Source organism: Myotis brandtii, unplaced genomic scaffold (genome assembly GCF_000412655.1).
Source record: "Myotis brandtii unplaced genomic scaffold, ASM41265v1 scaffold793, whole genome shotgun sequence".
In the NCBI taxonomy this organism is placed as follows: Eukaryota; Metazoa; Chordata; class Mammalia; order Chiroptera; family Vespertilionidae; genus Myotis; species Myotis brandtii.
The window spans coordinates 88,179-112,074 of record NW_005371193.1 but is presented as its reverse complement, the minus strand read 5'-3'; the positions used below and the strand labels follow the sequence as shown (position 1 = coordinate 112,074).

Here is a 23,896-nt window from a genome sequence, read left to right as displayed (position 1 = left end):
GAGTGGTACATTTTGATATAGGAGATCAACAAACTTAAGAATGATTGAAAATCCTCACTCAGTATTCCAAATATACCAAGTATTCTATTAGAGATAAGGGGACTGGGAAATGGGGACTTTGGAATTAGATCTTGTTTAACCAGTAACTATGGCTTATACCAGGTGAATTTCAGAGATGAAGGTGGATAAGAAAACCCCCCAAAAAACTGTTTTGGCACATCAGAATGACAACTAAACTACAGAACAACCATCATTCAGAAGCAACTGAAATCTAGCTGAATGGAAATCCTACAACTAGGGATTTAAAGCAGAAGCCGCAGTAAGACTGGTAGTAGGGGTGAGACAGAACAGGCTGGTCCCACATCCATGTGTAATGGATAAAAATTGGGAGGAGTATTTTGGCTGCAGAGGTCCCCCCTGAGAAGCGAGGGATCCCAGCCCCACACCCAGCTCCCCCAGCCCAGTGTTCTAGTACCTGGAAGAGAGATCCCCATAACTTCTGACTGTAAAAACCAGCAAGGATTATAGCTGAGATGGAGTACTGCCTCATAAAGGGTCCACACTTGGACTAACTCAGTCTCACTCCTTCTGAGCTCCAGTGCTGGGGCAGCAGCTTGAAAGGAACCAGGGACATACGGGGAACTAAATTATCTGACATTAGGGCGAGAGTTTAGGGGACAGCTTTCTTCCAGATGAAAGTGCCGGCAGAGGCCATTGTTCTTTTTTTGAGCCTCCCTCCCCAGAGGCAGTAGGAGGGAGCCATATCTGAGTTTTCCATCAACCTGGCTCACACTGTTTGCCCCACCCTGGTGATTCCTTGAGACCCCCCGCAAACTGTTTCCAGTGGCTTTTCCACAAGAATGGTCTGTTTCGGCTTGTGCTTCAGATTTTCCTAAAATCTCTCAAGCAGCATCTGGCCTCAGTGTGCCCCATACCTCTCACTAAAGTGGCCCCAGGTCCAGCACTAGTAGCAGCAGCCTTGGTTTGCAGCTTGGTCTCATCAGGGCACCTCCAAGCCCAGCACAAGTAGCAGCCATCTGCAGGTCACTTTGTAGCTCATGCTGCGTGGCCCCAGGCAGAACACAGGCAGCAGCTGACCTTAGCCTGAACTTCCTGGGAGGCCCAAAGTCAGTGCACCCAGTGGACAGCTTCAGACCACATTGAAGCACCACCCAACCACCTCCACATGTGGCACACTTCAGAGGTGGACTCAGCAGGCACCAAGCCCTGCCGAGTAAGTCTTGCTCTGTGGGGTGGGCCCTGCATAGCTGATCTTCCACGGTCATTGGTGGTCACAGCCAGTCCTGGCAGCTGATTGGCCTGGGGGATAAATCCCTCCCATTGTTGTACATACAGCAATCAAGGCTCAACTACACAGGAGGGTGTACACAGCCCACCTGGGGCTGGGCTAGGAGAGTACAGTGTGCTGCAACCTTTTGCGGCGGGGGTTCAGGATCTGAAGAAGGGGCTGACGCACAAATGAAAACACTAGACAAGAAATATGAATTTAGAAGGCATGGCGGGCCAGGGGGAGACCTGTTCTTGGAGAGGCACACTGAAACCTGGCCTTACCGCTTTTTATTCAATTTTAGATACACACCTCAGTAAAGCACAGCAAACAGGTAGCAGACAAACCGTCTCTAAGGTCAATAAACATCAGTAAACATCAGTAAGGTTCAGCAAACATTTACTTTGAGGCTGTTAAATCAGGAATTTGCTTCGAGCCACCACTATCTCAACACAGCCTTGCTAACGTCCAAGGTCCATCGGCCTTCCGCGTTCCTTGGTGCACTCTTATGACAGTATTGGGAAAGTGGTGGCTTCCTGCAACAGTGCACCTAGAGTGCCCAGCTCAGGTGAATAGGGAGGCTGTGCCACTGGACCCTATAGAACACCTAGTACATAAGGCCACTCTACCACGTCCGGGGGATGTTGCAGCTCTACCTAATAGAAACAAACACAGGGAGGCAGCCAAAATGAGGAAACAAAGAAACATGTTCCAAAGGAAAGAACAGAACAAAACTCCAGAAAAAGAACTAAACAAAATGGCAACAATCGACTAGATGCAGAGTTCAAAACACTGGTTATAAGTATGCTCAATGAACTTAGTGGAAACTTCAACAAAGAGGGAGGAAACATAAAAATGGAGATAGAAAACATAAAAAAGAACCAGTCAGAAATGAAGACTATACTAACTGAAATGAATACATTATAGGGAGTCAACAGTGGAGTACATGAAACAGAGAATCAAATCAGAGATTGGGAATGTAAGGAAAGCAGAAAACACCCAATCAGAACAGCAAAAAGAAAAGAGAATTACCCCCAACCAAAAAAAAAAAAAAATGAAGATAGTATAAGGAGTCTCTGGGACAACTTTGCATAATGGGAGTGCTGGAAATAGAAGAGAGAGAACAAAAAATTGAAAACCGTCCAGCTGGTGTGGCTCTGTGGGTGAGTGTTGCCCTATGAACCAGGAGGTCACTGTTCAATTCCCAGTCAGGGCACATGCCCAGTTTGTGGACTTGATCCCCAGTGTTCGGCATGCAGGAGGCAGCTGATCAATGATTCTCTTTCATCATTTATGTTTCTATCTCCCCCTCTCCAGTTCTCTCTGAAATCAATAAAAATATATTTTTTAAAAAGAAATTGAGCCGTAGCCCGTTTTGCTCAGTGGATAGAGCATCGGCCTGTGGACTGAAGAGTCCCGGGTTCGATTCTGGATTCTGGTCAAGAGCACATGCCTCAGTTGCAGGCTCCCGGCTCTGGTCAACCAATCAGTGTGTCTCACATTGATGTTTCTCTCTGTCTCTCCCTCTCCCTTCCACTCTCTCTCTAAAAATCAATGGATGGAAAAAATATCCTCGGGTGAGGAGAAAAACAAACAGAAATTGAAATCCTATTTGAAAAAAATGACAGAAAAACTTCCCTAACCTGGTGAAGGAAATAGACAAACAAGATGAATCCAAAGAGGCCCACACCAAGACGCATAATAATTAAAATGCAAAAGGTTAAAGACAGAGAATCTTAAAAGCAGCAAAATAAAAGCAGTTAGTTACCTAGAAGGGAGCTTCCATAAGACTGTCAGCTGACTTCTCAACAGAATTTTGCAGGCTAGAAGAGAATGGCAAGAAATATTCAAAGTGATGAAAAGCAATGACCTACAACCAAAATTACCCAGAAAAGCTATCATTTATAATGAAAGAAGAGAAAAGGGGCTTCCTAGACAAGAAAAAGCTAAAGGAGTTAATCACCATCAAACATTATTACATGAAATATTAAAGCGTCTTCTTTAAGAAGAAGAAGAAAGATAAAAAATAAACAATCAAATCACATATCTATCAACAATTGAATCTAAAAAACAAGATAAACAAGCAGAACAGAAATAGACTCATAGATACAGAAAACATTGTGATGGTTGCAGATTGGGGGATGGCTGGGAGGATGGGGGGGGAAGGTGAGGGGATTAAGAAGTACAAATTGGTTGTTGCAGAATAGTAATGGGATGTAAATTATAGCATAGGAAATATAGTCAATAATATCCTATTAACTATGTATGGTGTCATTTGGGTATGAGATTTATCAGGATGATCACTTAGTAAGTTATATAAGGTCTAGTCACTGGGATATACACCTGAAACTAATATAATATATAATTTTGTATGTCCACTGTAAATGAGAAGTAAAAAAATGATTTAAAAAATGTTTGGAGCAAAGTACATAAGGGGCAATTAAGGAAGCCTTAAATGTTAGAGAATAGCCCTGTCCAGTGTGCTCAGTGCAACGAGGCGTGCGGCCCATCGGCCTTGAGTTTGACATGCTTGGTAGAGTGTTAGCCATGCACGGAAGGTTCTCAGGTTTGATTCTGGTCAAGGGCCTGTACCTGGGTTGCAGGTTCGATCCCCAGCCCTGGCCGGAGCAAGTGCATGAGACAACCAATTGATGTTTCTCTCTCACTATTTCCACCCACTCCTTCCTTCCCTTCCACTCTCTCTCTCTAAAAAAAAAAAATCAATGAAAAAAAATATTCTCAGGTGGGGATTAAAAACTGTTAGAGGATACATATAGCATTCTTCGTTAATACCAGGGGGAAATATAGCCTATTCAGGAGACATTTTTCTGTGTCACCTTACTCTAGGTTTTCATCATCAGTTGTATTCAACCTATCATAACACAAATTCAAAACAAAGAATGCTGAGCACTAGTCCTGAGTTTTATGCCTTTGCTAAGGACACATTAAGAAGTATAGGCAGTAACTTGCCATAAGGGAGGCACTTTGGAATCAGGGAAAAAGAAAGGTTGGCAAGAGTAAAGACTGTTTTCTGAAAAATCTCACCATTGCCCTAACCAGTTTGGCTCAGTGGATAGAGCTTTGGCCTGTGGACTGAAGGGTCCCAGGTTCAATTCCAGTCAAGGGCACATGCCTGGATTGTGGGGCTTGATTCCCAGTAGGGGGCATGCTGGAGGCAGCTGATCAATTATTCCCTCTCATTTATTGATGTTTCTATCTCTCTTTCATCCTTCCTCTCTGAAATCAATAAAGAAAAAAAGTCTCACCATTGACCTGCTTTATTACTTTCAACAAGTTATTGAATGTCTCTGTGTTAACTTGTTCATCTGCCCTAAGTTCTTATGGGGATAACATGGCCTGAAACCTGTGAAGGATGTTTTAAAAACCATAATGAAGAAAATAAAATAAAAAAGGAAAAAAACCATAATGACCTATTTAAGTGTTTTATTTATTATTTTTTTAAAATATATTTTTATTGATTTTTTATAGAGAGGAAGGGAGAGAGATAGAGAGTTAGAAACATTGATGAGAGAGAAACATCGATCAGCTGCCTCCTGCACACCTCCTACTGGGGATGTGCCCGCAACCAAGGTACATGCCCTTGACCGGAATCGAACCTGGGACCTTTCAGTCCGCAGGCCGACGCTCTATCCACTGAGCCAAACCGGTTACGGCCTATTTAAGTGTTTTAAATTAAGTTGATTATTTCCTTGAAATGTGGTTGCATGTGCAAGCCAATGTCAACATTGTTGGTCACAGTGTCAGTCCAATGACCTGATTTTTGAAGGTTGGGAACACCCTGGTGCTGGGACTTTATAACTCCTTTGGAACTTTATAACTTTATTTCAGAAATTGAAGCTTCTTATATCAAAAAGAAGAAAGAGAGGTAGCAGGGAGAGAGGGTTAGTATATGATCTAAAGACAAAGTTGTCAAAGTGGAGAGAATAAAATTTGACTACAATACGAGCAAGGTGTCAGATAGAGCTTTTGAATATGTGAGATCCACCCTACAATTAAAAGCAGAGCTTGGTTAAATATATTTTAAAACCCAAATTTCCTTTTGCAACCAGATAGCCTTCAGAAAAGGTCCTAAGAGTCTGTGTCACCCTGGTCAATCTGGTTGTTCTGGTTATTAGAAATAGAGAAGAAGGAGCACCTTAGGAAAGGGGTGGTACTTCTGTGATGGGTGTTTCTTCTTTTACAGGTGTAAACAAAAAGGCCACTTGATCTAACCTTGTGTGTCTTTATCCTATAAGCCACTGCAGGTGTTCGAGCGGCACTGCTTCTACAACAAAGGTCTAGACTCACCACATCTTGGGGAGAGAATGGCCACTTCCTGGGGAGCAGCCTTCTTCATGTTAGTGACATCCTGTGTTTGCAGCACTATCTTCCACAGAGACCAGCAGACTTGGTTTGAGGGTGTCTTCCTGTCTTCCATGTGCCCCATCAATGTCAGTACCAGCACCTTGTATGGAATTATGTTTGATGCAGGGAGCACTGGAACACGAATTCATGTTTACACCTTTGTGCAGAAAAAAGCAGGTAAGTGCAACTGGTACCCTCACTAGAGTCGATAAATCCATACTCGTAGAAACAAATGTACTGAGAGTGTGTAATGTGCATTACAGAATCTTACGGCTACTGAATGTCTTTCTTCAGAGAACATTTTGGACTATAATTTAGTACATAATGTTTAATTCAATGTGAGATTAAGAGGGATCTGGGCTGCCTGTAGTTTGAAATCCATGTGTCCAAGAAGTATAGCTGAAATTGGTCTTTCCTTTTCTTGAAAGGTGGTTGATACTTCCGGGTGCAGAATATTGAGGTAGTCTCGAGAGAAGGATCACTACCATCCTTGGAGAAGGGGAGAAGGGACCCTGAAGTATAATTTTTTTCTGAATTTCCAGGGTTTCTGTCTTCAGGTTACATATAAAGCCTAGGGAAAGGAGTAGGAACTAGGTGTCCACCAGAGAAATGACAAGGGGACTCTCAGGGATTGCCTATCATCTCTGTCCTCCTCCTCAGTACTCCTGCAAGCCATTCCTCACAGGGGGGATTACCTGGAATAGCTCAGGGAGTAGCAGGTTAATCTAGTAGGTCATATGACACACAGCCCAATACCAGAAGCAGCCTCACTTTTGGTATTCAGCCATCTCTCTTCTGTTTTAATCCCTGGACAAAATAGGACAGCTTCCAGTTCTGGAAGGGGAAATTTTTGATTCTGTGAAGCCAGGACTTTCTGCTTTTGTAGATCAACCTAAGCAGGTGAGTTGTTGTTGTTTTTTTAAAATTATAATAAGATGTTTAGATTCTCAATATCTTGATAATTTCACCACACAGCTGCTGTTAAATAACTCGTGCTGTTTGTTCACTACTGATACTGAGGTTATGTGTGAGATTGGTTTTCTGTCCTCTGCTAATCTCCTGGATAACAGAAATTTTATATCCTGAACTCACTAGGGCTTTGGTGGAAGGAGGCTAGAATCTCTTTAAGAGATTGCTTCCTTTGTATTTACTGTTTAAGATTTTTATTTGAAGCCATCAGCTGCATTGATTAATGTAGATGCAGAAGATGGACATGAAGTTCTATAGGGTATGAGATATAAACATGACAGACAATTTAGGGAATGTAGACCCATTGAACTCCTTTCAGAACACCATGCTATAGGACAGACCATGCCTATACTCTGAAATTAGGCAAGAATATATGATGAAAAAATCTTTGGTGGCAGAGGATGAATGGTTTTGTTGTGTGTTTCACATTGGGGCACCCACAACATATGCAACACCCAGTGTGTCAGAGGCCACATTAAAATACAATAATTCAGAATAAAATAGAATGTTGAACTTTGGTAGCAGCTATAAAGATATTATTCAGTGTCTCAAGCATAATCACTAACCAAAGGAAAACCTAATGCTAAAAATAGTTTGAACTTGGAGAACTGAGAAGATGCTTATTTTCTCAGCTCACTGTTTTGAAATGGCAAAAATGCTAGAAAACTAGGAGCTCTTGAAAGCAACTACATTATAAAAGACTGATTCGACATTTAGAGAAGAAGATTGTGTTATGGTTGCTATTAATTATAATGATTAAAAGAGGCAGCATGTATCAGGATAGGTGTTTACTCAGGGAAACAGAGGATTTAAAATAATGCTTTTGAATTAATCATAAATGAGCATTACTGTGTACCATGCATGTAGATGTCAGTGATGTAAAAATGAACCTGACATATTCTGTCCTAATGGAAATAATATAAAGTGTAACATAATAACAGCTACAGCTGGCCTTTGTGTGGAAACTAAACACAGTCTGCCTCATTAATGTACACAGCAGTTTGTGGTGGTGTGAGGAATCCCATCTCAGCAGAGGAAGCCAAGTCCAGGAAGCCCCTATGGTAGGCACAGGGTTAGCAAGCAAGCCTTCTAACTCCTCATTATGTGTTTCCTTCACTATATTCAACTTTTTGGCCTGAAGCTAATTTATATGAGACACAAAATAGCAATCAATTAAAATGACCACACTATAAAAGAATCATTTTTATTACTACTTAACCAAAATGAAATGGATTCTCCTTCAAAGAAGCCCATTTGTCTAGGTTTCTGCTCCTACAGAAACATGATGAGGGAATATACAAGTGCCACCATATGGACTCTTTACTGCATGAGCGGCTCTTCTCTTTTTGAAGGGTGCTGAGACTGTTCAAGAGCTCTTGGAGGTGGCCAAAGACTCAATCCCCCGAAGTCATTGGAAAAGGACCCCAGTGGTTTTGAAGGCAACAGCGGGACTGCGCTTACTGCCAGAACAGAAAGCCCAGGCTCTGCTCTTTGAGGTAATATTTGAAATCATCTGCATCTTGGGTAATTCTTTTTCCCTATATAAATATTTTCTTGATGGGTTTAAAGCCCTCTGGCGTATTAACCTTTAGTATTGCACCATTGCTAAAGCACTGTGGTGACTTTGGGCTCTTTTGTAGCTAATTATTTACATTTCAAAATATTACTCTTGAATTTATAGAGTTTTTCCTAAAAAATTTAAAGCACTTTCTATCCATGATGTTCTTTTTTTTAAAAAAAAATATATTTTATTGATTTTTTACAGAGAGGAAGGGAGAGAGATAGAGAGTTAGAAACATCGATGAGAGAGAAACATCGATCAGCCGCCTCCTGCACATCTCCTACTGGGGATGTGCCCGCAACCAAGGTACATGCCCTTGACGGGAATCGAACCCAGGACCCTTCAGTCTGCAGGCCGACGCTCTATCCACTGAACCAAACCGGCTTCGGCCATGATGTTCTTTTTTTAAAAAAAAATATTTTTAGCAATTTTTAGAGAGAGAGGAAGGGAGAGGAAGAGAGAGAGAGAGAGAAACATTGATGTGAGAGCAAAACATAGATTGGCTACCTCCTGTATGCTCCCTACCAGGAATCGAGCCCACTACCTGGTCATGTGCCCTGATGAGGAATCAAACTGGCAACCTTTTGGTGCACTGGAGACCACCCAACCTAATGAGCCACACTGGCCAGGATCATGATGCTCTTAATTTTCTAAACTTATTACAGCAGAATTGTTTTTAATCAACTTTAATGAGAAATAACTTACATACAATTAAATGTATCAATTTTAAGTATACAATTAAATGAGTGTTGACAAATACATATGTTCCTTGTGCCCCTTTGTAGTCAATTTCCCCCTCCAGTGAAACCAGGCAACCACTGATCTGCTTTATGTCATTATAGATTCCTTTTGCGTGTTCTTACATTTCCTGTAAATGGAGTCATACAGTTTTATATTTCTTTTTTTGTGTGTGTCTTACTTTTTTCTCTCAGTATAAAGGTTTTGAGAAGAATCATGGAATTGTAAAGTATGAAAGATTTTTAAAGATATCTATTTTATCACTCATCAGATCAAAACTAAGTACAGAGAGTTTTAAAAAACTCAATATTTTAAACATTATTGTACATTTTATTATACAAAAATGTGTAAATTAATAAGATTAATAAGATTTAATATTGTGAAGAATATATGCAGAATCCCATTATAACAAAAAAAAATCACAGCAAAAAAAATGATTCTGTATTTAGGTGTGTTAATTCAGTCTTATAAATCCACTAGAGGCTGATGCATGAAATTTGTACAAGAGGCTTGGCCCTCGTAGCCCCAGCTTCGTCCGGAAGGTCGTTCCGCTGTTCTGCGTTCAGTCGATTTGCATATTACCTTTTATTATTATAGATTCTCCTTTGACTGTCAGTACAGAGGGCTTAAGTCCCTTGCCCAAGGACAAACTGCCTGGAATGTCCTTATGAAAATCTGAATCCCAATTCTTCATTCATTCATCCATTCATTCACTCATTTATTCATCATATAAGTGCTTTACTATGTACTGGGCACTGGTGAAGTGGGACATAGAGCAGGGAACAAAAATAACACTGTCCCTGTCTTAATGGAACTAACATCCTAGTTTCCAAGACAAAATGAGCAAGTCAATACAAAGTATGTCAGGTACTGTAGAAGCTATGGAGAAAAAATAAAGCAGGGTAAGGCAGATCGAAATGCTGGTGGTAGCGTGAGAGAGATGCTATTTTAAATAGGATGGTCAGGGAAGACCTCATGGGTAAGATGCATTTGATCAGAGATCTGAAGGGAATGAAGAAACAAGCTATATAAAACGTTTGTGAGTGTAGAATATTCCATACTAGAGAAACAGGTGTAAAGACCTAAATCAGGAATGTGCTTGGCATGTTCAAGGAACAGCATCCAGGGTAGGGTGGCTGGAGGAGAGGGAGTGATGGAAGGGAAGTAGGAGATAAGTTCAGAGAGGTGGGAGGGGTTTATCATGTAGGGCATCAAAGGCCTATGTAAGGACTTCGGCTTTTTCTCTAAGAAGGAAGCCACAGAAGGGTTTGAGCTAAGGAGAGACATAATCTGATGTCTGTTTTTAAAGCACCACTCTTGGCTGCAATGTTGAGAATTAATTGTGAGCAGAGGCATGGAGTGGAGAGGGCAAGAGCAGAAACTATGTTTATTCCTGTTTGCTTATCTATCTTCCTAAATGCTTGTTTATCGATCACTTAACTGACCTTTCCTGGTTGAAACAGTGTTCAGAGGTCACTGCAAGAAGTGTTTTGTCCTGTCAGAAATGAGAACAACCAAGACTAGAATTTTTCCTATCTCTATTTGGGACCTCTCCCTCCCCAACATGATAATCATATAAAAATAAGACATAACACCCACGTTATTGACCTATATTTATGGAGAGTCAAGAGCATTTGTGCAAGCTCTTCATTCTCATCTTCTAAAATAGAATAAGTAAATTCAAATTTGGGATCTCTCTAGACTCTTTTGAGGCCCTAGCCATGTGCCAGGATTTGACGGGGGCTGGCAGCAGAGTACTTCAGCCCAGGGACATGAGCTCCTTTACCACTAAGGACAAAAACTATAGAATTTGATAGGAGAGCAACAGAAATTTTATTGTAGCCTCAGGAGCCCCCCAGGCCCAACTCTTCTCTACTCTCCAAGTTTATCTGCTCATCTAAGAAATGGAGTGGGAGGGGGTCCTCCTAGCTTCCAGTACATATCCAGATAGAATTAATCAGGTGTTTTAAAAAAATTACAGGATCCTGATTTAAGCTGGCAAGGTCAAATGTATGCCCTTTCCTAGGTCCAGTTCACCTATAAATGTAGATGATTTGGTTGCGATTTATTTTAAAGTCAAGGGAATCCCTGTGTTTTCTTTTTACAAGAAACCACTAATAACTTGCTTAGTTCCTTCTCCAGCTTATTTTTTCTTTTTAAAATATATTTTTATTGATTTCAGAGAAAGGAAGGGAGAAAGAGAGAGGGATAGAAACATCAATGATGAGAGAATCACTGATGGGCTGCCTCCTGCAGGCCCCCCTACTAGGGATCCAGCCTGCAAACTGGCATATGCCTTGACTTCCTGGTTCTTAGGTTCATGCTCAACCACTGAGTCACACCGGCTGGGCCTTCTCTAGTTTCTTTAGGGAAAATGAATGAGTTCTAAGATTTTATTTAGGGAAAATGAAGAGAGTAGTTTTCTAAGCCTTTTAGGACATAGCCAAAATATGGAAATCTATTTTATTGCCTTAGGGAATTCAAATTTTTTCCTTTTTCTCTAGGTAAAAGAGATCTTCAAGAAGTCACCTTTCCTGGTACCAGATGACAGTGTTAGCATCATGGATGGATCCTATGAAGGTGGAGAGGTGTTGATATATGTTCTAGAGGGAGAGGGCCAGGGTTAATAAAAGATCTGATTAAAGGACTGTGAACAGGATGGGGTGCTGAAGAAAAAGGAACTAAGGGGAAACAAATAAGCATAGAGGAATGGAATAGCAGGAAATGGTAGGATGGGGAGAAGGGAAGTGTGCTTTAGACATGAACTGTAGAGAGAAAAGAGAACAAAGATGGGGCCCGAGAAGAGAGGGAAAGTGCTCTGTGATGTAATCCTTGTCTCTCTGTCTTTTTTAGGCATATTAGCTTGGATCACTGTGAATTTTCTGACAGGTAATACATTCTCAAGTGTATCTTAAGATTTTGACTGGGTTTCACACAGGGTCAGAGCAAAATTACCTTTCTTTTTTTCCTGTATTATTCTTTCCTTTTGTAAAAAAGAGGAAAGGAAAGACAGGATTTAGTGTTTATAACCTGCCTTCAAGGCCTCCGCTGCAGCAAGAGTCCTTCGTGGTTAACATTTGCCTGTAATCCATGGGGGCAGGGAGCAATGGAGTGTTTATGGAATTCCTCCAGAGCAGGAGAGAAATTGCAGACCGAGGAGTATTGGGCTGTCCAGGAGCAGAACATTTTCAAACTGGCTCTCATCCACAGGTCAGCTGCATGGCCACAGTCAGGAGACTGTGGGGACCCTGGACCTGGGGGGAGCCTCCACCCAAATCACATTTCTACCCCAGTTTCAGGTGAGTCATTACCATGAAGGTTTGGTTAGCAACTCACTTGGCAGGCATATCACGGTGCTAGGAAAGTAGTGCCCTATTTTTAGGCAGCAGCTCCACCACAAATAGGCTGAGTAGAATAAATTAATAACTGAGTGGACTTTTCTTTATCACTGTTCAGAGTCCCTTTGCTTCCTCAAGCCATATGAGATTAGCAGTTTAATCTGTCTCCGTCATCTCTTGTTTTCTGGGGGAGGGGCAGGGATGGTGGTGATAACATCCTTAGAATAATCGCAGATTCTAAATAGCCTTTTTGCTTTTTTTTAATTTTCAGAAAACCCTGGAACAAACCCCTAGGGGCTACCTCACTTCCTTTGAGATGTTTAACAGAACTTATAAGCTCTATACATATAGGTGAGGAGGGGGACAGGGAGGAATAATATTTCATGTAGTATGAGCCTTCTAACTTTTTAAAAATATATATTTTTATTGATTTCAGAGAGGAAGGGAGAGGGAGAGAGAGATAGAAACATCAATGATGAGAGAGAATCATTGATTGGCTGCCTCCTGCATGACTCCCACTGGGGATTGAACCTACAACCCGGGCACATGCCCTGACTGGGAATCAAACCGTGACCTCCTAGTTCATAGGTCTACACTCAGCCACTGAGCCATGCCGGCCGGGCAAGTCTTCTAACTTTTTTTTTTTAATTTAAAAAAAAAATATTTTATTGATTTTCCACAGAGAGGAAGGGAGAGGGATAGAGAGTTAGAAACATCAATGAGAGAGAAACATCGATCAGCTGCCTCCTGCACACCCCCCACCGGGAATGTGCCCGAAACCCAGGTACATGCCCCCGACCGGAACCGAACCTGGGACCCTCCAGTCCACAGGCCGCCGCTCCATCCACTGAGCCAAACCGGTCAGGGCTCTTTTAACTTCTTAAAGCATTTTCACATCTATTATTGCATCTGACAAGCCTTACATAATCTTTACCAGTCCCTGAAGGCCTATTACCTGAAACTCAACCCACTTACCAAATGCCAAGGCAAGCATGTCAAACTTGTGGGTTTGACATGCTTGTACCAAGGAATCCAAGGATTTATTCATTCTTGGCTTCCAACATATATGACTTAAAGAGTCAAAAGTTCTCTCTATAAAGAGGACACTCAGTAAAGGCTCAGGCAAAGCTCTGTGCCAGCTCCATTGAGTTTGCCTTCAGATGTTCAAAATCCAGCCTAGGATTTGATCACAGTGAGTCTGGGAGCTAAGATGAGAGCTTTTCTGGGGATGGTTCCCAGGGTGGGACCCTAGGCAGCATCACTATCTCTGACCTTTAAGTCATAGCTGTGGAAAGTAGTTACTGCAGGGTCCTGATCTAAACTGTGCAGAAATTACCACTTAGCCACACTAGATGAATAGGTTACAGAGGAACCATGTTACTTTTGAAGGAGGTAGCTTTAGGCTGGAGGACTTCAGGACCAGCATGAAAGTAGTCAATCCTGTATTTTACAGTTACTTGGGATTTGGATTGAAAGCTGCAAGACTAGCAACTCTGGGAGCCCTGGAAACAGAAGGTTCGTCTGGGTACCTGTGCTGGTTGGGGTTTGGTGAGAGTGAACCCAACCCTCAGCTTGTCTTTTCCCTCCCTTGGCAATGATTCTGTGGAGGAAAGAGTTATGCTGAATTAGGAAGCACCTATATATATAAAAACCCAAGTGACCGGTTGATCGTTCGACCAGTAGGTATGATGTGCACTGACCACCAGGGGGCAGGTGCTCAACACACAGGCATGAAAACATGGAGCAGACTGATGAATCTCAGAGGGAAGGAGGGAAGGGGAGGGCGAGAAGAGATTAACCAAAGATCTTATATGCATACTAGAGGCCCAGTGCATGGATTCAGTGTACGGATTCTTGCACCAGTGGGGTCCTTCGGCCTGGCCTGCAGGGATTGGGCCGAAACTGGCAGTCCGACATCCCCCTAGGGGTCCCGGATTGAGAGGGTGCAGGCCAGGCTGAGGGACCCCACCGGTACACGAATTCGTACACCGGGCCTTTAGTATGTTATACAATGGACATAATAATGGCAAATTCTTTTTTTTCTTTATGAGTTCAGATAAGTTTTGGTATGCATTATTAGTCATTTCTAGAATAAGGTCTGTTTGTATGGGGCAATAGCCTGTGGCCAGGAGGCTGAAGTATCTGCAGAAATTCAAGGCTCAGAGAGCAAATTTAGTAGGAGCTTACTCAAGCCCTTGGCTTTACATGGGAGATACAGATGTAGAAAAATCCATTTGCAGGGTGGAATAGCTGAGCAACTCCATTCACCTCCTCACAGGTTATAACAATGCACAGAGAGACAAAAAAACAAACTAACAAAAAAATCAGGCCACAGAATAACACATACAGTATAGTTCAAATTTTATTTTTTTATAAAATTGTATATGGCCTTGGCTGAGTGGCTCAGTTGGTTGGAGTGTCATCCCATACACCAAAAGGTTGTGGGTTCGATTCCTGGTCAGGCCACATATCTAGGTTTTGAGTTCAATTCCTGGTCAGGGTATGTATGGGAGGCAACAGATCAATGTTTCTCTCTCACATCGATGTTTCTCTCTCTTCCTCTCTACCTTCCCTTCTCTCTAAAAATCAATAAAAACATATTCTTAGGTGGGGATTAAAAAACACAGTATATATAGATGTATATATATATACTCATAGAAAAATGTCGAGAAGACATGTCAAGATCTTTGTAATTGCTGCATAGTGGATAGGTTTAGCGGTGACAATTTTCTTCTTTATAATATTATACATTTCCAAAAGCCCTGTTTTCTCTCTTCCTGCTTCCCCTCCCGCCCCCTGATGCCTTGAAAATAGGTAGAATATTTCCTGTATATGGATCATATTTTCTTGTTTTTTTGAACAATTCATAATTTTTTGTTGAAAACTGGATATTCTGAATAAGTTGAAATTCTGAAAGTCCAGATCTTCTCCAGGATTTGTTGTTGCTGCTTGTTGTGAATTATTGTTTGTTTAGTGATTTTTCTAAGCTATATGTTTAAAGTCTGTATCCTATGTCATATGTGGCTACTGAAGTCTGTGTTCCATTATCTTAGTGGTCAACTAGTGTTTTAACAGGGCTTTCCATATATATGTAACTGATTTCAGAGAGGGAGAGGGATAGAAACATCAATGAGGAGAGAGAATCTTTGATTGGCTGCCTCCTGCATGACTCCCACTGGGGATTGAACCTACAACCCGGGCACATGCCCTGACTGGGAATCAAACCGTGACCTCCTAGTTCATAGGTCTACACTCAGCCACTGAGCCATGCCGGCCGGGCAAGTCTTCTAACTTTTTTTTTTAAATTTAAAAAAAAAATATTTTATTGATTTTCCACAGAGAGGAAGGGAGAGGGATAGAGAGTTAGAAACATCAATGAGAGAGAAACATCGATCAGCTGCCTCCTGCACACCCCCCACCGGGAATGTGCCCGAAACCCAGGTACATGCCCCCGACCGGAACCGAACCTGGGACCCTCCAGTCCACAGGCCGCCGCTCCATCCACTGAGCCAAACCGGTCAGGGCTCTTTTAACTTCTTAAAGCATTTTCACATCTATTATTGCATCTGACAAGCCTTACATAATCTTTACCAGTCCCTGAAGGCCTATTACCTGAAACTCAACCCACTTACCAAATGCCAAGGCAAGCATGTCAAACTTGTGGGTTTGACATGCTTGTACCAAGGAATCCAAGGATTTATTCATTCTTGGCTTCCAACATATATGACTTAAAGAGTCAAAAGTTCTCTCTATAAAGAGGACACTCAGTAAAGGCTCAGGCAAAGCTCTGTGCCAGCTCCATTGAGTTTGCCTTCAGATGTTCAAAATCCAGCCTAGGATTTGATCACAGTGAGTCTGGGAGCTAAGATGAGAGCTTTTCTGGGGATGGTTCCCAGGGTGGGACCCTAGGCAGCATCACTATCTCTGACCTTTAAGTCATAGCTGTGGAAAGTAGTTACTGCAGGGTCCTGATCTAAACTGTGCAGAAATTACCACTTAGCCACACTAGATGAATAGGTTACAGAGGAACCATGTTACTTTTGAAGGAGGTAGCTTTAGGCTGGAGGACTTCAGGACCAGCATGAAAGTAGTCAATCCTGTATTTTACAGTTACTTGGGATTTGGATTGAAAGCTGCAAGACTAGCAACTCTGGGAGCCCTGGAAACAGAAGGTTCGTCTGGGTACCTGTGCTGGTTGGGGTTTGGTGAGAGTGAACCCAACCCTCAGCTTGTCTTTTCCCTCCCTTGGCAATGATTCTGTGGAGGAAAGAGTTATGCTGAATTAGGAAGCACCTATATATATAAAAACCCAAGTGACCGGTTGATCGTTCGACCAGTAGGTATGATGTGCACTGACCACCAGGGGGCAGGTGCTCAACACACAGGCATGAAAACATGGAGCAGACTGATGAATCTCAGAGGGAAGGAGGGAAGGGGAGGGCGAGAAGAGATTAACCAAAGATCTTATATGCATACTAGAGGCCCAGTGCATGGATTCAGTGTACGGATTCTTGCACCAGTGGGGTCCTTCGGCCTGGCCTGCAGGGATTGGGCCGAAACTGGCAGTCCGACATCCCCCTAGGGGTCCCGGATTGAGAGGGTGCAGGCCAGGCTGAGGGACCCCACCGGTACACGAATTCGTACACCGGGCCTTTAGTATGTTATACAATGGACATAATAATGGCAAATTCTTTTTTTTCTTTATGAGTTCAGATAAGTTTTGGTATGCATTATTAGTCATTTCTAGAATAAGGTCTGTTTGTATGGGGCAATAGCCTGTGGCCAGGAGGCTGAAGTATCTGCAGAAATTCAAGGCTCAGAGAGCAAATTTAGTAGGAGCTTAAAGCCGCCCTTGGCTTTACATGGGAGATACAGATGTAGAAAAATCCATTTGCAGGGTGGAATAGCTGAGCAACTCCATTCACCTCACAGGTGGTAGTAGAAGGGTTAAAAGCTTGGCTTTTTTTTTTTTTTTAACCGAATCTTTTTCTTTGTATGTTTTTATTGATTTTTTGAGAGAGGAAAGGAGAGGGAGAGAGAGTTATAAACATCGATGAGAAACATCGATTGGCTGGGGATCGAGCCCACAACCTGGGCATGTACCCTGACCAGGAATCAAATCAGCGACCTCTTGGTGCATGAGTTGATACTCAACCACTGAGCCACATGGGCTGGGCAAGAGCTCAGCTTTTGCAGTCAGGTAGAATTGGGCTCAGTTTCAGTTTTGTGATTTGGGGCAAGTTAGCTACCTTTCTGTGCCCCTTTCCTCACCTTAAGTAAGATTTTTACATTTAAAGCACTTTGTATTACTTTGCAATAATAGCCAGTAAGCTATTATTGTGATGATGATTGTATAGCATTTCAGTTTATAAATGTGTTTCATTTAAGTTTCATAACAACCAATGAGAAAAGTAGTATTTCTCAACCCCCGCCCCCCCCCCCCCTTTTTTTTTTTTTAGAAAGGAGGGAACTTATTCCATTGTAGGTTTGGGATTTCTTTCAGATGTGATGAAAGCCATGGATCCTTCCACCGAATGCACATATGACAGAAATGTGCTCATAGTTTTAGGGGCTTCACCAACACCATGAAGCCCATCTATGAACCCTTGTTAAGAATTCCTGTCCTAGGATGTAGTCATGGAACTAATTTAATATGATTGGAAAGCCCAGCCACCTTGGTGATTACTTTCCACCTTAGTGGCTTCTTGCTTGCCTCCCTCTCTCACATCCTTGCCTCTTACTTTGTGGTCTGGTGTTTTCCTTTCAGGGACTGAGGGACATACTTTTCGAAGTGCCTGTCTACCAAGATGGTTAGAAGCAGAGTGGATTTTTGGGGGCGTGAAATACCAGTATGGTGGCATCCAAGAAGGCAAGTGATGTTTTTTCACTGGTTGAAATTATTTTTACACTTGAAGTCTGGAGAAGTTCCATGTGAAACTTTTTACAGAGCTCAAGAGAAACTTGTCATATTGCAGAGACTCATTGCAAAGAGATACTGGTATGCCTCCAAGAAATAGTGGGAAGTGACAGTGAACAGCTGTCATTCTGTATCCTGCTCTTTCCCTGGCCCAGTGTTGTGGATTCATTAGACCTGGGGTCTCATGCAGTAAGGGTCTCTGCCCTCAGCGGGGTGAAACTGAAAATTGAGATGATAGGGAGAATAATTTAAGTTTTATAAAAGGCATAGACCTTGAAATCAAGGAAGAACTTGATTTTTCTAGTAAAGGAAGCAGGCAAGCCTTCTAGCTACTTCTCATAAGCACCATGAAACATACTGTGAGGCAGCAGCTCTAGGCTGACTGGGGCTGTTTTTGATGAGCACAGGTCAGGGAGGGCGCTTCATAGAGAAGCAGGTGCCTTTCCTCCGGACGGCGAGGCTGTGGAAGTTTGCTCACCTCTGTAAGCCTTTGTCCTGAGCCTCAGCTGTCCTTGTTTCCTCCTTCTGTGTCCTCGTTGGCTCCAGTAGCTTGTCTCAGAGAGTGGTCCTTCCCCTGTCATTTTTTCTCACCGTGTCCCTGTGCACTTTGCCCTGGCAGGGGAAGTGGGCTTTGAGCCCTGCTATGCTGAAGTGCTGAGGGTGGTCCAAGGAAAACTTCACCAGCCAGATGAGATCCAGAGAAGCTCCTTCTATGCTTTCTCTTACTACTATGATCGAGCTGTTGACACACACATGATTGGTAAGTTCACTCCAGGTGTCAGGTCAGGGAGGACACTGGGCAAGGCTCTGGTGGGGAAGGGAGAGGGATTCTCTGAAATGCTTGGTCGGAGGTGATCATCCTACTCTTCTTCAGTGCTGGTTGTTGAGTGGCGCTAGTTACTCGAATGGAAGGGGGCATATGATTGAGAATCTTTTAGAGCTAGAAAATGGCCTTAAAATTTTACATGAAGTCTTTTTTCTTTTTTACTTTTTTATTGAGGTATAATTGACCTAAAATAAAATGCACATACTTTATTTTTTATTAAAATATGGTTGACATAATATTAGTTTGAGGTGTACAAAATAGTGATTCAACGTTTATTTATATATCTTACAAAGTGATCTCCCTGTAAGTCTAGTAACCATCTGTCACTGTGCAAAGTTCTTACAATATTGTTGACTGTGTTCCCTGTGTTGTACATTACATGCCTGGATCTGTTCATTTTATACTGGAGGTTGGTGCCTCTTAGTCCCCTTTACCTTTTTTGCCCATCCTTCCACCCCTCTCCCCTCTGCAACCATCAGTTTATTCTTTATATTTGTGAGTCTGTTTCGTTTTGTTTGTTTTGTTTTTTAGAGTCCACATATAAATGAAATCATACAGTTTTTGTCCCCTGACTTATTTCATTCAGCATAAAATGTACATATTTTAAAGTGTACAGGTAGTTCGTAAGTGTGATGATTGGGTGTTCACACTCTTTTGTGAGATGTGCCTCCCTCAAACCTTGTTACATCAGCACATTACCCGCGTGACGTGGAAAAAATGTGTACTTTGCTAATTTTGACATACGTATACACCCCTGAAACCATTACCAAATTCAATATTTAAAACTATATATATTACCCTAAAGTTTCCTCCTTCCCCTTTTTAACTTTTTTTTATCACAGTAGTAATGTTTTTGTTTAGCTATGATGATGTATATATGGAATCTGTCATGGCCTGAGATATAAATTGATTTTCTAATGTGTTTTTGCAAATGAATCAAATTTTTATTGTGGTTAAATACATATAACATAAAATAGATTATAAATAAATAGACTGCATAGATTATTTTGTATGAATATCATGTATATTTAATCAGTTCTCCAATGTTGGGAATTTTATTTCCTGTTTTTCTTTATTACAAATCTCACTAGGATGAATTTTCTTACGTTTCTTTGACACGTTTTGACATCAGCTACTCTTCTGCTTCATTCCAGATTATGAAAAGGGGGGTATTTTAAAAGTTGAAGACTTTGAAAGAAAAGCAAAGGAAGGTAAGTGTCAGTGGCAGCCCTTAACAGTGAGTCTGAGAGGCTGTACAAAGTCCAGGGACCTTATCGTGTCCCAAAGTTCCACAGCCAGCAGGAAGCCTCTCAGAGGCTGGTTTCCTGTCCTTGCCAGGAGCTTAAAGCATAAGTGGCATAGAAAAATGTGAGAATAGAAGAGGCTTTAGGAAGATGGTGAAAACCTGCTTTTCTACATTTCTGGTGTGTGTTTTTTAGTTGAAATAGTGTTATTAATACTAATGAAACATCAAACACCAAAATATATGGGAAATAGCCACAGAGGTTTCCTGGAAAGAGTCCGTTGAAAACATAAATAATCTTATTCAGTGTCCCCAAAGTAATGCTAACTAGTATTTCCCTGTCCTCAGGGCTTCAGCATTAATAATATATAAGGAATGTGGTTGAATTAAGCCCAAAGAATAGACATAGAAATTTAGCAAATAAACAAGGGCCCATGTAAATTTGAGTAGATAAGATATCACATCAGAAATCTGCAAGTTCTTAAGAAGCTGCAGTCTTGTAGAGGCTGTCAGTGCACAGTTCTAGCCTCTAAGACTCCTAGGCATCAGCCAAATGGAGAATTCTGCTTTGCTTATTCCAAGTCTATATTTAGAGAAAATTACACACCTCTCAGTTGGCTGCAAACTTGAATTCCACTCTTTACTCTCTCTCCCCTTCAGTGTGTGACAACTTGGAAAATTTCACCTCAGGCAGTCCTTTCCTGTGCATGGATCTCAGCTACATCACAGCCTTGTTGAAGGATGGCTTTGGCTTTGCAGACAGCACCGTCTTACAGGCAAGAGAGAGGGCAGAGGAGTCTCATAACAGACTTCTTATTTGGGAGTTGGGAAGAATGACTATAGGTGGAATTATGAGGATTTTTATTCGGGCTATGGACAAGCACTGTGCAAGACACTATGAGTGTGGGAAATTACCTCGATGCAAAGGCAGTTTCTAAGTATGTTACCAGGAAAGCTATCCTAGAGGTCACAGAGCAGAAGGCTTGCATCCAAATGAAGATGCCCAGGCCCCATGGTTTATTAAATCAATTTTGAAACTCAGGACGAGAAGCAACAGGAAAGAAATGGGACAGGTGAACACACAGTGTAGGGTGCAAGCAGGTTGGAAGTGCCACACTTCCTGAATTCTGGGTATGTATGTCCTGCCTCCCTCTGCTGCTGCTGACAGTGTGGTTGGTTGCAAGTACTAGGCCTGAAGTTTAATCAAGGGGGCACAAGGACAGAGGTGCCTGGAGCCATTGCACAAATTTCCACTGTTTGGAGAGGCATAGGGGCAAGTACATTATCTGGTAATATTAGCTCACTCAGCCCAATAGATGGTCTTATTTGGCAGAGGACATGAGGGACCAGAAGGGTGTCACAAACAAGTGCCTAAGACCTCATGAATGTTGAATGCCTGTGTATATGTGGTATGTCATATATATTTGATATGTGTCTTGTATATTTAGTGCCTCTTGAATCTTGGGTCCCCCTTTATCTTCCTATCTCTGTCCATCTGTTCCAGAATAGGCAGGCTCAACATTGTAGTAATTTATTTATTCTAAACACATCTTATATCTTTTATCCATCCCATTTTCTGGTCTTCAGTACAATAATTAAATAATTGCACATATGTTTATGTCAATGAAAGAATGTCCAGCGTTAGAAAAAGTCTTATAAGAGTTTATTTGAGCCAAACTGACAACCATTGCTGGGAAGCAAAATCTCAGTGGATTGGGAAAATGCTCCAGAGAATGGCAGTTTGCAGTTTATTTTATACATTAGAATCAAAGGAGATATAAGGGGGTTACATGAAATCCATTTGGTGGTAGATTAGGGAGGTGGGAGAAAGCAAAGTGGAGAAATCTCTGAGATTAGATAAAAAGTAAAACACAGAGATGCATCTTATACATCAGTGGGTACAGGATAGTAAATATTTACGGGACACCGAATGGCATGTGGGCAACAATACAACAGTGTGGTCTCGTGCTCTGGTGCGGGTGGTTGTGCCTTCGAGGAGTCTGGAAAAGAAAATTACCCTGACATTTCAAAGGTATGTTATCTTAGATGCACAAAGAAAATAGACAATTTCAAAGGTAAAGGTTGACCTTTCTCAAGGAAGCTACAGGCCTAGGACATGACTACCCACCATGACCCACTTTTCATTAGGATTTTTTACGTTCAGACCACCTTGAGCTTGTCAGGTTTACTATGTGACCCTTTTTCATCCACAGTTACAAGGATGAGTAAGATGTAGTCTTTGTCCTCAGATATCATGTAGTTTATTAAAGGAGATGGCACAAGGCAGCTTTGAACTTTGGAGTCTAGTACATATTCTTTTTGAGCCTCCTCCCCCCTCCTTGTGCCATTTCCCCTTCCTGTTTCATCAGTTCCGGATGAGTTTATATTATCCAATTTGTTGGGTTATACAGATGTCATAAACTCATTCGTACTAAGGTACTTGAACTTCATGTGTTTTGCCTGCCAAGAGCTTCAGCATTTAAAGTGCTTAAGACAGAAGAGTTACTTGCCAGTACATTAGTATAGTGGTGTTTAAAGCATGGGCTTTGTTGTCCGTCAGATCTGGATTCAAGTTCTGATTCTGCAAGCTTGCTGGCTCTGTGACCTTAGATGATTTACTTCCTCTCTAACTTTTAGGTTCCTCACCCAAAGCACAGGTATCCTTCGAGTTCCTATTTTATAGGACTGTTATGAGAATTGAGATAATGCCTGTGAAACACATTACCTGGCACATAGTATAAGTTATTAGTATTGGTGTCGCTAGTAGTATAGGCAGTTGGGGAGAGATTTGTGGATTAGAGAGGTCATCCTACATAGTACTGAGTTAACAACTTTCTCTACTTAAGTATCAACTATAACCAAATCATTTAAGGACAAGTTTCTGCCATTTCCAGTGCTGGCATCCTTTTGCTCTTTATGATTTCAGTGGCAACACAATTTAAATCAGGCGTTCACAGTCCTGCCCGAGATAGCTTCACTTCAGCATCTATGTCTTTAGGCTGTCAGCCCAGTCCTCAGAACGGAGGAGAGCATTTGATTGGGGGACACTCCCAGTTTGACTCAGGTATCTCAGACAAAACCTCAAGATGATCCACATGCCATTCTCCCAGTGTTTGGCACAGTGACTAGATTGGATTTCCTCAGGTCAACAAAGTATTGTGTCATAAAACTGAGTACTAGAAAGACAGACTAAAACCAATCCACTGGTTTCCAAACTTGTGTGCATGTGTGTGATGGTCTTTACTCAACAAAAGCTTATGCAGAATGCCAGTAACACTGGTATGTGGAGCATCAGGTTGATGCAGAGGTACAGGGCCTGGGACTCCTTCACCAGGTGGCCCCCCTTTCTCTTTGAATCGCTTCCAAGGAACCCTCAGGATTCTGAAGAAAACAATTTGATAAATACTAACTGAATCCCTTTTATGTAGTTGAGAAATTGGGGTCTAACATGGGGTCATGAACTAACTGAGGCTCAACCTGGCCTAGAATGCCTTAAAAACCTTAGATGGTTAATAGTGCTTAAGAAGCAGCAGTTACTTACAAAGTATGAGTGGGGAAGCTTTAGTATGTGCGTTCATACCTCTAACTCTATTCCCAACTCCTGTTATATCTAATTTCAGGATTAGGGAAAGAGTTCCAAAGGTCCTGTCG

General features: G+C 41.8%; 1 protein-coding gene across 4 annotated transcripts in view; it reads left to right on the top strand.

Annotated features, from left to right (window-relative positions):
• ENTPD5 (ectonucleoside triphosphate diphosphohydrolase 5) overlaps positions 1-23,896 on the top strand; it is a 35,671-nt gene that overhangs the window by 7,991 nt on the left and 3,784 nt on the right. For 3 of the 4 annotated variants that reach the window (XM_005883551.2, XM_005883553.2, XM_005883552.2), the window contains 12 exons: positions 5,545-5,830; positions 6,474-6,553; positions 7,975-8,118; positions 11,426-11,501; positions 11,775-11,810; positions 12,132-12,220; positions 12,531-12,610; positions 13,713-13,774; positions 18,027-18,128; positions 18,796-18,936; positions 20,157-20,213; positions 20,906-21,021. In XM_005883551.2, the coding sequence (XP_005883613.1) occupies positions 5,545-5,830; positions 6,474-6,553; positions 7,975-8,118; positions 11,426-11,501; positions 11,775-11,810; positions 12,132-12,220; positions 12,531-12,610; positions 13,713-13,774; positions 18,027-18,128; positions 18,796-18,936; positions 20,157-20,213; positions 20,906-21,021 (1,269 nt within the window). Of the gene's footprint in view, positions 1-5,126; positions 5,191-5,544; positions 5,831-6,473; positions 6,554-7,974; positions 8,119-11,425; positions 11,502-11,774; positions 11,811-12,131; positions 12,221-12,530; positions 12,611-13,712; positions 13,775-18,026; positions 18,129-18,795; positions 18,937-20,156; positions 20,214-20,905; positions 21,022-23,896 lie in introns of those variants that run through there. The other variant, XM_005883554.2, reaches the window with a different exon arrangement.